At 49.6% G+C, this 12,931-nt stretch overlaps 1 protein-coding gene across 2 annotated transcripts in view; it reads right to left on the reverse strand.

The window, feature by feature from the left end:
* The window catches only part of USHBP1 (USH1 protein network component harmonin binding protein 1), a 35,150-nt gene that overhangs the window by 1,054 nt on the left and 21,165 nt on the right, over window positions 1–12,931 (reverse strand). For both annotated transcript variants that reach the window (XM_083421492.1, XM_083421493.1), the window contains exons 10-14: window positions 10,580–10,688; window positions 8,436–8,700; window positions 7,066–7,284; window positions 4,787–4,908; window positions 1,880–2,014 (exon numbers count right to left, since the gene is read on the reverse strand). In XM_083421492.1, coding sequence (XP_083277618.1) covers window positions 1,880–2,014; window positions 4,787–4,908; window positions 7,066–7,284; window positions 8,436–8,700; window positions 10,580–10,688 — 850 coding nt within the window. The remainder of the gene's footprint in view (window positions 1–1,879; window positions 2,015–4,786; window positions 4,909–7,065; window positions 7,285–8,435; window positions 8,701–10,579; window positions 10,689–12,931) is intronic.

The following is a 12,931-nucleotide window of genomic DNA, read 5'->3' on the forward strand; positions in this document are numbered from 1 at the left end:
CCTCCTAAAAAGTAAGGGGAAATGTGTGTGTGTGTCTCATGGAGCGAATGCAGGCTGTGCAGCTAATCCCAGAAGCCAGAACAGCAAGAGGGATTGCTGCTTTCACTGCGCAGCAATCCCTCTTGCTGTTCTGGCTTCTGGGATTCAGAATATTTTTTTCCTTGTTTTCCTCCTCCAAAAACTAGGTGCGTCTTGTGGTCTGGTGCGTCTTATAGAGCGAAAAATACGGTATATTAAAACGTCACACATTAAAAACTTCCCTGAACACGGCTGCCTTCAGATGTCTTCTAAAAGTCTGGTAGTTGTTTTTCTCTTTGACATCTGGTGGGAGGGCGTTCCACAGGGCGGGAGCCACCACCAAGAAGGCCCTCTGCCTGGTTCCCTGTAACCTCACTTCTCGCAGCGAGGGAACCGCCAGAAGGCCCTCGGCGCTCAGTGTTTAGCTCAGCACTGGCCAGCCGCATGAGCTCTCTGCGGTTTCAGGGAGGGAGTCTTTCTCCCCGTCCCCACCTGGGACCTTCTGCAAGCAAAGCAGGTGTCCCGCAGCTCAGCTGCAACCTTTACCAGAAAAAAACGCAAGCCAGTTTCTAGTCTAGTCTAGAGGAAGCTGCCTTCTCTTGAGTCAGACACTTTGAGTCTCTATAGCTAAAAAAGCCACTGCAATTCTGGGCTGCATCAATAGGAGTATAGCATCTAGATCAAGGGAAGTACAGTGGTGCCCCGCAAGACGAATGCCTCGCAAGACGGAAAACCCGCAAGACGAAAGGGTTTTCCGTTTGCAGAGGCGCTTCGCAGGACAAATTTCCCTATGGGCTTGCTTCGCAAGACGAAAAATGACGAAAAAATTTGAATTTTTTTTTGTGCTCCAAAACCCCTTATTTTGAATCGCTAAGCTGCTAAAAGCATTTTAGCAGCAAAACCGCTAATCCCCCCCTTAAAAAGCCAGTTTTAGCCCTTAAATCGCCAATAGCGCAAATAGCGCTACTCCGTCAATGGGCTTGCTTCGCAAGGCGAAAAGACCCGCGGAACGGATTCTTTTCGTCTTGCGAGGCACCACTGTAATAGTGCCACTGTATTCTGCTCTGGTCAGACCTCACCTGGAGTACTGTGTCCAGTTCTGGGCACCACAGTTCAAGAAGGACACTGACAAACTGGAACGTGTCCAGAGGAGGGCAACCAAAATGGTCAAAGGCCTGGAAACGATGCCTTATGAGGAACGGCTAAGGGAGCTGGGCATGTTTAGCCTGGAGAAGAGGAGGTTAAGGGGGGATATGATAGCCATGTTCAAATATAGAAAAGGATGTCACATAGAGGAGGGAGAAAGGTTGTTTTCTGCTGCTCCAGAGAAGCGGACACGGAGCAATGGATCCAAACTACAAGAAAGAAGATTCCACCTAAACATTAGGAAGAACTTCCTGACAGTAAGAGCTGTTCGACAGTGGAATTTGCTGCCAAGGAGTGTGGTGGAGTCTCCTTCTTTGGAGGTCTTTAAGCAGAGGCTTGACAACCATATGTCAGGAGTGCTCTGATGGTGTTTCCTGCTTGGCAGGCGGTTGGACTCAATGGCCCTTGTGGTCTCTTCCAACTCTATGATTCTATAGCTCAGTTTTGCCAACACTGGCCGGCAGTGGCTGTCCTGGGTTTCGGGCAGGGCAGCATCCCTACCAATGATTGACCTTTTGCATTCAAAGCAGGTCTTTCGCTTTCAGACAAAGCAAGATTCCAGTCCTCAGTGATTCTGAATAGAGGGCTGGTTACCTTTTGTGGGGACATCAGAGCAGCCGCTGGCTAGCTCGGACCAGATAAGGGGGTGACAGGGGTCTCTTGGGGTTCAGAGGCCTTTTTGGGGAGAGGGGACCCCCCCCAAATCCAAACTTACCTGTGTGCTTTGAAAAAGTCCCTCGTGAGCTCCATCTGCTGCGCCTCTTGAGCTCTACTGTCCTGGCTTTTCTCTTCCAGCTCAGCCAAAAGGGAGCTGATCCGGTCTCTGAGCTCCTCGGTCCTGCCGTTTACGCTAGAGGAGAACATAGAGGGGATTTTGTACCTGCTGTACCTCTCTGCAACCGGAGCAGGCCGGCGGGAGATTGATGCCCGTAATAGCAGGAGAATCTGGGGTTGCAAACCCACCATGCCTGGCTCAGAGTAGACCCACAGGTTTCAGTGGGTTGGCCCTCAGTGGGAGGGGGAGTGATTGGTTTGCTTCGTTCTTGCTTTCATTATGTATTTGGTGTTTTTCTCTTTCTTATTGTTATGCTGTGATATGGAAGGGGGGGGCATGACTTCTTCACCTTCTTCTTCGCTACAATATATCCATTTATTTCCAATTGTCAATGTCAAAAGGGACTAAAATCATTAAAATTCATAGAAAATCAACGTGCCAATTTGCTCAATTTCTCTAGGACTCCATGACACCTCCCCTGTCCTCCATAATCCCTCAAGCAAGGTGTCAAGACCCTAATCCTGTCAAATCACTCTGCCAAGCCTTTCCTCCGGGCAAGGCCAGGTGGCAGACTATGCATACATGGACCATTGTCTTCTCATCAGGTACTCAGGATGTGCTTATCTGCGCATATCTCCAGCTCTGCATATTCTCCCCTCCCTCCTCCATATGTTAATCCTGTGTAACCCAACCTCTTCTTAATGTATTCATAATGTAATCTGTGTAACCCAACCTCTTCTTAATGTATTCATGATGTAACTGGGATGTATTTTGCACTGTATTCTGGGACATGGAGGGAAGTTTCAAAAGTTCATGTCACCCCTTTCTCGTTGTTCAATCTCGCCTTGAACCTTATTGCGCAATAAACATGGATCTTCTGCAGTTTGCTCCTGTCTCTGGCTGAACTCATTTTCCTCCGCAGGGACCCGCGGACTTAGTCCGATGAGCTAGGTGGCAGAGCAGCCTCGCACCCAGATTTTACCGTAACAGCTGCAAACTGTCCTGAGATTTTCAGATGAAGGGCAGTACACAAATTTAATTAATAATAATACTATTATTATCGATGCTTTAGCTGAGATCCCTGCATTAATAATAATAATAATAATAATTTTTATTTATACCCCACCCTCCCCAGCCAAGGCCAGGCTCAGAGTGGCTTACAAGCAATAATAAAAACAAGCTGAATGATTACAACTTAAAAACAAAATTAAAATACAACATTAAAATATTAAAATGTAGCCTCATCGCAGGAGGAGAAGGAAAGGAAAAAAGAAAGGGAGGGAGGGAATCAAATTGGCTCCAAGCCAAAGGCCAGGCGGAACAACTCTGTCTTACAGGCCCTGTGGAAAGAAATCAGATCCTGCAGGGCCCTGGTCTCAGGAGGCAGAGCGTTCCACCAGGCCGGGGCCAGTGTTGAGAAGGCCCTGGCTCTGGTTGAAGCCAATCTAACTTCCTTAGGGCCCGGGACCACTAGGGTGTTGCTATTTATGGACCTTGAGGCTCTCCGTGGGGCATACCGAGAGAGGCGGTCCCGTAGGTACGAGGGTCCTAGGCCGTGAAGGGCTTTAAAAGCAGCACCTTAAATCTGACCCTGTACTCCACCGGGAGCCAGTGCAGCTTGAAAAGCACTGGCTGAATATGCTCTCATGGCAGAGACCCCGTGAGGAGCCTCGCTGCAGCATTCTGCCCCCGCTGGAGTTTCTGGGTCATCTTCAAGGGCAGCCCCGCGTAGAGCGAATTACAGTAGTCAAGCCTGGAGGTGACCGTCCCATGGATCACTTTTGCCAGGTCGGGAAAGGTAAAGGATCTGCATTGCAGCAGATCAGACCCTTGGGGTCCCTTCGAACTCGATGATTCAATGGTTCTAATAATAACTGGGATAGCTCAGTTAGCAGAGTGTGAGACTCTTAATTTCAGGGTTGTGGGTTCGAGTTTCACATTGGGAAAATGATTCTTGCATTGCAGGGGGTTGGACTAGATGACCCTGGTGGTCCCTTCCAATTTTACAATTCTATTGATGATGATGGACAGTGAGGCTGGGCAATTTGGGCAGAGGGGCTCCTGCCCCCCCCCCCAAAAAAAATTTCCACTGAGACAGCTGCGGTGCCCTCACAGAGGACTAGGCACCTTTTTGCCTCCAATACATTTATTATTATATATTTATTCATGGATTATTAATCACAATCCTCTTTGAACACAGTTTCCTCTTGAGCTCTCATTCTACTGGTTAGACTCACTGATTTCCCAGCCTGTAAGATTCGGCCACCAGTAAGGTAAAGGCACCCCTCACCATTAGGTCCAGTCGTGGCCGACTCCGGGGTTGTGGCGCTCATCTCGCTTTACTGGCCAAGGGAGCCGGCATACAGCTTCCGGGTCATGTGGCCAGCATGACTAAGCCGCGAACCAGAGCAGCGCACGGAAACACCGTTGACCTTACCGCCAGAGCTGTACCTATTTATCTACTTGCACTTTGACGTGCTTTCGAACTGCTAGGTTGGCAGGAGCAGGGACCGAGCAACAGGAGCTCACCCCGTCGCAGGGATTCGAACCGCCGACCTTCTGATCGGCAAGTCCTAGGCTCTGTGGTTTAACCCACAGCGCCACCTGTATTCCCTTCGGCCACCAGTAGTTGCATATAAAAATAAATTCTTTTGATTCTTTGGTACATCTGACGCAATGATTTCTAAAAGGAATGCTTCTGGTCTTTTTTTTTTAGGGACCGTCCTTTTAAGCATTCCTTTTCCGGAAAAAGCTTTTAGCTGCTTTGCAAGCCCACCACACGGGAATAAGCGCTTTGTGGACCCTCAAAACCAGGGAACTGCAAGCGGTGAGTTGAATCGCACTCACCACGTCAGAGTGTTAAGAAGCTTCAATGCCTCCGTCTTGCCTTCCTCGCCGGATTGCTCTACTCCACCATCCTCAGAAGACCGGGAAGCATTCCTCTTGGAAGTGCAGAGGGGGACAAAGTCCTGCAATGCCACAGAGAGGAAACATGGATGAAAAGGAACGCCCACTTTCGTCTTCCATTCTTCGAGGGCGAAACTGATGGACTATGCAGAATTAGTTAAATTAACAGGAAGGATTCGAAACCTGCGGGACCAGAGATTCTCAGAAGACTGGAGTAAATTTACGGACTACGTATTTTTTGCTCTATAAGACTCACTTTTTCTCTCCTAAAAAGTAAGGGGAAATGTGTGTGCGTCTTATGGAGTGAATGCAGGCTGCGCAGCTATCCCAGAAGCCAGAACAGCAAGAGGGATTGCTGCTTTCACTGCACAGCGATCCTTCTTGCTGTTCTGGCTTCTGAGATTCATAATATTTTTTTTCTTGTTTTCCCTTCTCCAAAAACTAGGTGCGTCTTGTGGTCTGGTGCGTCTTATAGCGCGAAAAATACGGTATTTGAAAAGCAATTGTGATGAACCGATTACGCTAGTAGGTTTGCAAGAAGTTTCGTAAGGTGAATTACTTGAAATATTGTAAGAAAGATAAGGAGGAGAATTATTAGCTAAGGACAATTAAAGGTAATATGAAATTCAGAAATGCATAATACAGTGATACCCGCGAGACATAAGTCAGAGTCTCTGAGTTTAGACTTTGGGATTCCCGGACATTTCCCCATCAGCCCCCTCTTCCCCTTTTCTGCAATATGGCAATGGAGGTGATGCTATTACAATAACAAAGGGAATGTCAAGCAGGGAGGGAGGGAGGGGGAGGCTTCTCCCCCCTCCCCATCAAAGGAAGCCACACCCTGCCCTCCTCCAGGAGCATGAGGGGGGGGCAACGGTGTGCTGTTGCCCCCCCATGCTTCCCCAGCTGTCAAAACTGATACGGAGGGGGGGGCATGTCTTCTTCACCTCCTTCTTCGCTACAATATATCCATTTATTTCCAATTGTCAATGTCAAAAGGGACTAAAATCTATATAATTCATAGAAAATCAACGTGCCAATTTGCTCAATTTCTCTAGGACTCCATGACACCTTCCCTGTCCTCCATAATCCCTCAAGCAAGGTGTCAAGACCCTAATCCTGTCAAATCACTCTGCCAAGCCTTTCCTCCGGGCAATGCCAGGTGGCAGACTATGCATACATGGACCATTGTCTTCTCATCACTGGTACTCAGGATGTGCTTATCTGCGCATATCTCCAGCTCTGCATATTCCCCCCTCCCTCCTCCATATGTTAATCCTGTGTAACCCAACCTCTTCTTAATGTATTCATGATGTAATCTGTGTAACCCAACCTCTTCTTAATGTATTCATGATGTAACTGTGATGTATTTTGCACTGTATTCTGGGACACGGAGGGAAGTTTCAAAAGTTCATGTCACCCCTTTCTCGCTGTTCAATCTCGCCTTGAACCTGTTGCGCAATAAACATGGATCTTCTGCAGTTTGCTCCTGTCTCCGGCTGAGCTCATTTTCCTCCGCAGGGACCCGCAGACTTGGTCCGATGAGCTGGGTGGCAGAGCAGCCTCGCACCCAGATTTTACCGTAACAAAACGAAGGGAGGAGGGGGGAAGGCCGCCGGCAAAGAAGCACAGCTCCCCCCCCCCTTACCCCGACGGCTTGGGGAAGGCTTGGGAATTGCGGGGGCGGGGGGCGCGACTTTGTCGCTCTTCCAACTTGCCGCAATGAGAACTCTAGCTGTGACCGTAGCGTATAAAAAGATCTCTCTTACCTTTTGGGCAATCCTTATTTTTGCCCCAAAGGGAAAAAATAAGCACAATCTACCGATCAGTTGTGGGACGCAGGTGGCGCTGTGGGTTAAAGCCTCAGCGCCTAGGACTTGCCGATCGCATGGTCGGCGGTTTGAATCCCCGCGGCGGGGTGAGCTCCTGTCGTTCGGTCCCAGCGCCTGCCAACCTAGCAGTTCGAAAGCACCCCCGGGTGCAAGTAGATAAATAGGGACCGCTTACTAGCGGGAAGGTAAACGGCGTTTCCGTGTGCGGCTCTGGCTCGCCAGAGCAGCGATGTCACGCTGGCCACGTGACCCAGAAGTGTCTCCGGACAGCGCTGGCCCCCGGCCTCTTGAGTGAGATGGGCGCACAACCCTAGAGTCTGGCAAGACTGGCCCGAAGGGCAGGGGTACCTTTACCTTTACCTTTTACCGATCAGTTGTGAGACTTACCTCCGAAGAGTCCTCTCCACTGCAGCTGCCGCTGCTGCTGCTGCTGCTTCCTGTCGACGCAGTTTGCTGCCCGCGAAGCTCATCGCACACCCCTTGCAGGATCCGGGCCATCAGCAGGCAGGCGGCTTCCTGAGCCCGAAAAGTGTACATCTGCAGCGCCAGTCTCTGCTTCTCTTTCTCCGTCAGGTGCAAGCAGGTGTTGAGGTCGCCCAAGGCCTCCTGAGATCAGAACTAGGAGCTGTCGTGAACTGGCAGGATTAGTGAACTAAACAATTTAAACCCCTGTGTTGCAAACAATAGTCAGTAATATCCAAGGCAACACAATGACCAAATACAATGATACGATATCAATACAGTCTTAAAAAGGTAATGGGACCCCTGACCATTAGGTCCAGTTGTGACCGACTCTGAGGTTGCGGCGCTCATCTCGCGTTATTGGCCGAGGGAGCCAGCGTACAGCTTCCGGGTCATGTGGCCAGCAGGACTAAGCCGCTTCTGGCAAACCAGAGCAGCGCATGGAAACGCCGTTTACCTTCCTGCCAGAATGGTACCTATTTATCTACTTGCACTTTGACGTGCTTTCAAACTGCTAGGTGGGCAGGAGCAGGGACCGAGCAACAGGAGCTCACCCTGTCGCAGGGATTCGAACCGCCAACCTTCTGATCAGCAAGTCCTAGGCTCTGTGGTTTAACCCACAGCACCACCGCGTCCCAATACAGTCATACCTCGGGATAAATATGCTTCAGGATAAGTATTTTCGGGTTGCGCTCGGCATACTTATAAGATAGTTTGTGGTGTTGTTTTGAGGGCCACAGAATAACAGAGCTGGGGAATTGGAAGGGACTCGTCGGTCATCCAGCCCAACCCCACTGCAATGCATCTGCCTCGTCGAGCCCAGATGCTTGAATTGGCGTGCAAAAGCAGGCATAGGCAAACTCGGCCCTCCAGATGTTTTGGGAGCATCCTCCCTTTCTAACAGGACCAGTGGTCAGGGATGATGGGAATTGTAGTCTCAAAACATCTGGAGGGCCGAGTTTGGCTATGTCTGTACAAAAGGGAGCAGAATGGAGGGGCTGTGTCTGCTCAGTTGCCCCACGCTGATGGATCTTGTCTTGAATGCTCCAGGATCTGCTTTGCTTTGGACTTTGGACTCGTGTCTTGACGCCGGATTGGGGGCTGGACCTACTGACTTGCCGCCAGGGAGGCCAAGGGTTCAGGGCAGGAGGAGAGATTCAGCCCCACCTGCTATGGGGGGAAAGGCTGAAAAAATTATCAGACTTGGCTGAGACACGATGGGTTTAAACCACTAAGGACTAGAAACTTATTGTGGACTATTTTGCACAAGAGTTTCCAAATCTCCCGTCGCTCACCCTCGCCTCCTGCAACTCCTGCAGCAAACGTGTCTTCTCCATCCTGGGTTGAGCTGCCTCGGAGGGAAGTGTCTCCCGCAAGGCTTTCTGGACCGCGGCCACCTTGGTCCCGATCCGGGAGGTGATTCTGGCTGCGGCAGAATCGGGCCCGGGAGGTGGCCGGCAGGGCGGGAGCTTCAGGGAGGCCTGTTCCTCTCTCAGGCGCCGAATATATCCCCGCAACACCTTTCTGTCGCCCTCTTCCGAACGGCGCAGCTCTGAGAACCTGAATGGGAAAGGGGGGGAGAATCAGGTTCCCGCGACCTGGCACCCTCTAAATATTTCAAGCTATAACTCTCACCAGCCCCAGACAATTACAGATTGAGCCCAGGACTCTCAGGGCCACAGAAGACAGAATCAGAATTCAAGATGGCTTCCACAGATTGGAGAACTGCATGCAAACCAACAAAATGAATTTCAGCCAGGACACATGTCAGGTTCTGCACTTAGAATCATCGAATTGTAGAGTTGGAAGAGACGCTGCAGTGCAGGAATCTCAGCTAAAGCATCCTGGACGGATAATAATAATACAGTGTGTCTGGAGAGGAGGCTCCAGAGGGATGCCGGAGAGGGTCCCAGTACGGAGAGAGGCAGCCCATCCGCTGGGGAAGGAAATCAGCGTAACACCAGTGGAGAAGGGGGGCAGATGGGGGAATCGGAGAGGTGGCTCCAGGACTCCTCGCCGGAGACCAGCGGAGAGAGTACGGGTACTCCGCTGCCCACACCCTCCCTGCGCGGAAGACTTCCGCGCAGGGAGAGTAGGAGGAGACTGGGCGTCAAACAGCTTTTATGCTGGAAGGGGTTCAAGAAACGCCCACTGACGGATTCTGCCAGCGACTGAGGCAGCCACGAAACTTGAGGCTGTCCAGACAGAAAGGGTTCAACCAGGTAACCTAGCCAGGAGTGGCGGCAACTTACGCACGAGAACCCCTAGAACCATTACACAGTGGTACCTCGCAAGACGAATGCCTCGCAAGACGAAAAACTCGCAAGACGAAAGAGTTTTTTTGTTTTTTGAGTTGCTTCGCAAGACGAATTTCCCTATGGGCTTGCTTCGTAAGACGAAAACGTCTTGTGCCTTTTCTTAAAACCGTCAATGCATTCCTATGGGAAACCGTCAATGCATTTCCTATGGGAAACCGTGCTTCGCAAGACGAAAAATTCACAAGACAAAAAAACTCGCAGAACGAATTAATTTCGTCTTGCGAGGCACCACTGTAATATAATAATAATTTTTTATTTATACCCCACCCATTTGGCTGGGTTTCTCCAGCCACTCTGGGCAGCTTCCAACAGAGTATTAAAATACAATAACCTATTAAACATTAAAAGCTTCCTTAAACAGGGCCGCCTTCAGGTGTCTTCTAAAAGTTTGGTAGTTATTTTTCTCTTTGACATTTGGTGGGAGGGCGTTCCACAGTGCGGGTGCCACTACCGAGAAGGCCCTCTGCCTGGTTCCCTGGTTCCATCCAACCTCTGTTTAAGCGGTTCTCAGCCTGTGGGTCCCCAGATGTTGTTGGACTACAACTCCCATCACCCCTAGCTAGCAAGGCCAGAGCTCAGGGATGATGGGAGTTGTAGTCCAACAACACCTGGTTGAGAACCGCTGGAAAGAGAATCCACAGCCTTCCAAGGCAAACCATTCCACTGTCAGAGAGCTCTTACTGCCAGAAAGCTATTCCTGATGTTGAGTTGGACTCTCCTTTCTCGCAGCTTGAAGCCATGGGTTCGAGCTCAACAGGGTGATACAGCAGTAAAAATAAAAAGCTAACGCTATTCTAGGCTGCATCTACAGAAGTCTAGCGTCTAGATCAAGGGAAGTCATAGTCCCACTCTATTCTGCCTCGGTCAAACCACATCTTGAATACTCTGTCCAGTTCTGGGCACCACAATTTAAGAAGGATGTTGACAAGCTGGAAAGTGTCCAAGATGATCAAGGGCCTGGAAATTCATGGGGGAAATTTGTTATCTATTTCCCTTATGTACAGAAAGGAGGAGGACCAAGTTTCATCAAATTTAATAAATAATAATGATTTGCCTCGCAGCTCATTCTCCTTCCTCACCATCCCATGCAAGGCTGATTATCTGAGCTCCCTTTTCCTCACCTCTGCTCCAAGCAGCTGAGACCAGGCCTCCCAGAAACATCCTTGCCGCAACGTCGCAGAGACCGATAGGCCTCGCCCAACACTGCCAATTTCACCTCCGACAACCGCCCTGCGATAGGGAAGAAGGGCGGAAAGAGGGTTAAGCGTTTTACGTCGACAGCTGCCCTCCAAAAATTCGTTAGAGAGCCAGGAAGCAGATGTTTCTGGATACAGGAGGCTGCCTTGGCTTGCACAAGTTTCCAGTCCTCATGGCGGTTTAACCATCAATCCCTGTTTGCAGGGAGCGCCGGGAACTGTAGCTCTGGGGGGGGGGGGGTCTCCTAACAACCCTCTGCGCCATTAACTCACTACAGTTCCCAGGACTTTTGTGGGGGGAGGCATGACAGTTTACAGTGTTATGGTACCGCTTCTGTCAACATACAATGGACGCCTGTACAGGTAAGGTGAGAACATTGAAAACAGGTGCTACGGTATATGTGCAGAAACATACCCTCCAACACTTCTCCAATGAGAATAGGGACATCCCATTCCATAATGATTTTGCTATTTATACCCCACTCATCGGACTGGGTTGCCCCAGCCACTCTGGGCAGCTTACAACATACAGTGGTGCCCCGCAAGACGAATGCCTCGCAAGACGGAAAACCCGCTAGACGAAAAGGGTTTTCCGTTTTGGAGGTGCTTCGCAAAACGAATTTGCTATGGGCTTGCTTCGCAAGACGAAAATGCCTTGCGATTCCTGGGGTTTTTTTTAACTCCCCCCCTTTTTCCCAAGCCCCTAAGCCGCTTAACAGCTGTTCACTAAGCCGCTTAACAGCTGATCTAAGCCGCTAATAGCCTTTTCGCAGCTAATCCGCTAATCCCTTAAGCCTTTAATAGCTGCTAATAGCCTTTTCGCAGCTAATCCGCTAATCCCTTAAGCCTTTAATAGCCGCTAATAGCCTTTTCGCAGCTAATCCGCTAATCCCTTAAGCCTTTAATAGCTGCTAATAGCCTTTTAGCAGCTAATCCGCTAATCCCTTAAGCCTTTAATAGCCGCTAATAGCCTTTTCGCAGCTAATCTGCTAATCCCTTAAGCCTTTAATAGCCGCTAATAGCCGCTAAACCGCTATTAGCGCTAATAGCGCTAATCCGCTAATGGGCTTGCTTCGCAAGACGAAGAGACTCGCGGAACGGATTCTTTTCGTCTTGCGAGGCACCACTGTATATAAAAACATAATAAAACACTAAAATAAATAAATTTAAACTTCCCTATACAGGATTGCCTTCAGACGGCTCAGGGGTTGGATAACTCCATACCCTCCAATATTTCTCCAGTGAAACAGGAATATTCTAAGGAAAAGGGGGACATTCTGGGATCAAATCAGAAACCGGGACGGCTTTTCTAAATCAGGGGTGTCCTTGGAAAATAGGGACCCTTGTAGGGTCTGCAGAAATGGCGATATGAGGTGCTACCAACAAAAGGAGAGTGGCCGTTAAAATTGATGGAATATGCCGAATTGACAAATTTAACCATGAAAATTAGAGGCCCAGAAGAGACAGTTTTTAAGAAGGATTGGGACCTTTTTGTAGAATAAGTTTATTGTATTATTTTGTAGAATAAGTTTATTGTACACATGTAAAAATGCAAGTAGGATTTGAATGAAGAAAAGCAGAAAAAATATCTGGGAACAAGTGGAAAGGACAGGGCATAGCATAATTATAAGATGCGGCAATATTAGAAAATATGGGGAAACCATGGAGAAGGGAGAGGGGAAGTCATTTGATAAATGAGTATTAATTGGAAAACAGTATTGTGTATTAAGTTTAAGTTTAAAGGGACGCGGGTGGCGCTGTGGGTTAAACCACAGAGCCTAGGGCTTGCCGATCAGAAGGTTGGTGGTTCGAATCCCTGCGACGGGGTGAGCTCCCGTTGCTCAGTCCCTGCTCCTGCCAACCTAGCAGTTCGAAAGCACGTCAAAGTGCAAGTAGATAAATAGGTACCGCTCCGGCAGGAAGGTAAACGGCGTTTCCATGAGCTGCTCTGGTTTGCCAGAAGCGGCTTAGTCCCGCTGGCCACATGACCCGGAAGCTGTACACTGGCTCCCTCGGCCAATAAAGCAAGATGAGCGCCGCAACCCCAGAGTCGGCCACGACTGGACCTAATGGTCAGGGGTCCCTTTACCTTTTATTAAGTTTGTAAACTTTTGAAGTAGGGTCACGGGTGTCGCTGTGGGTAAAACCTCAGCGCCTAGGACTTGCCGATCGCATGGTCGGCGGTTCGAATCCCCACGGCGGGGTGAGCTCCCGCCATTCGGTCCCAGCTCCTGCCCACCTAGCAGGTCGAAAGCACCCTTAAGTGCAAGTAGATAA

The sequence above is a fragment of the Podarcis tiliguerta genome (assembly GCF_965153285.1).
Source record: "Podarcis tiliguerta genome assembly, chromosome: 18".
Classification (NCBI taxonomy): domain Eukaryota; kingdom Metazoa; phylum Chordata; class Lepidosauria; order Squamata; family Lacertidae; genus Podarcis; species Podarcis tiliguerta.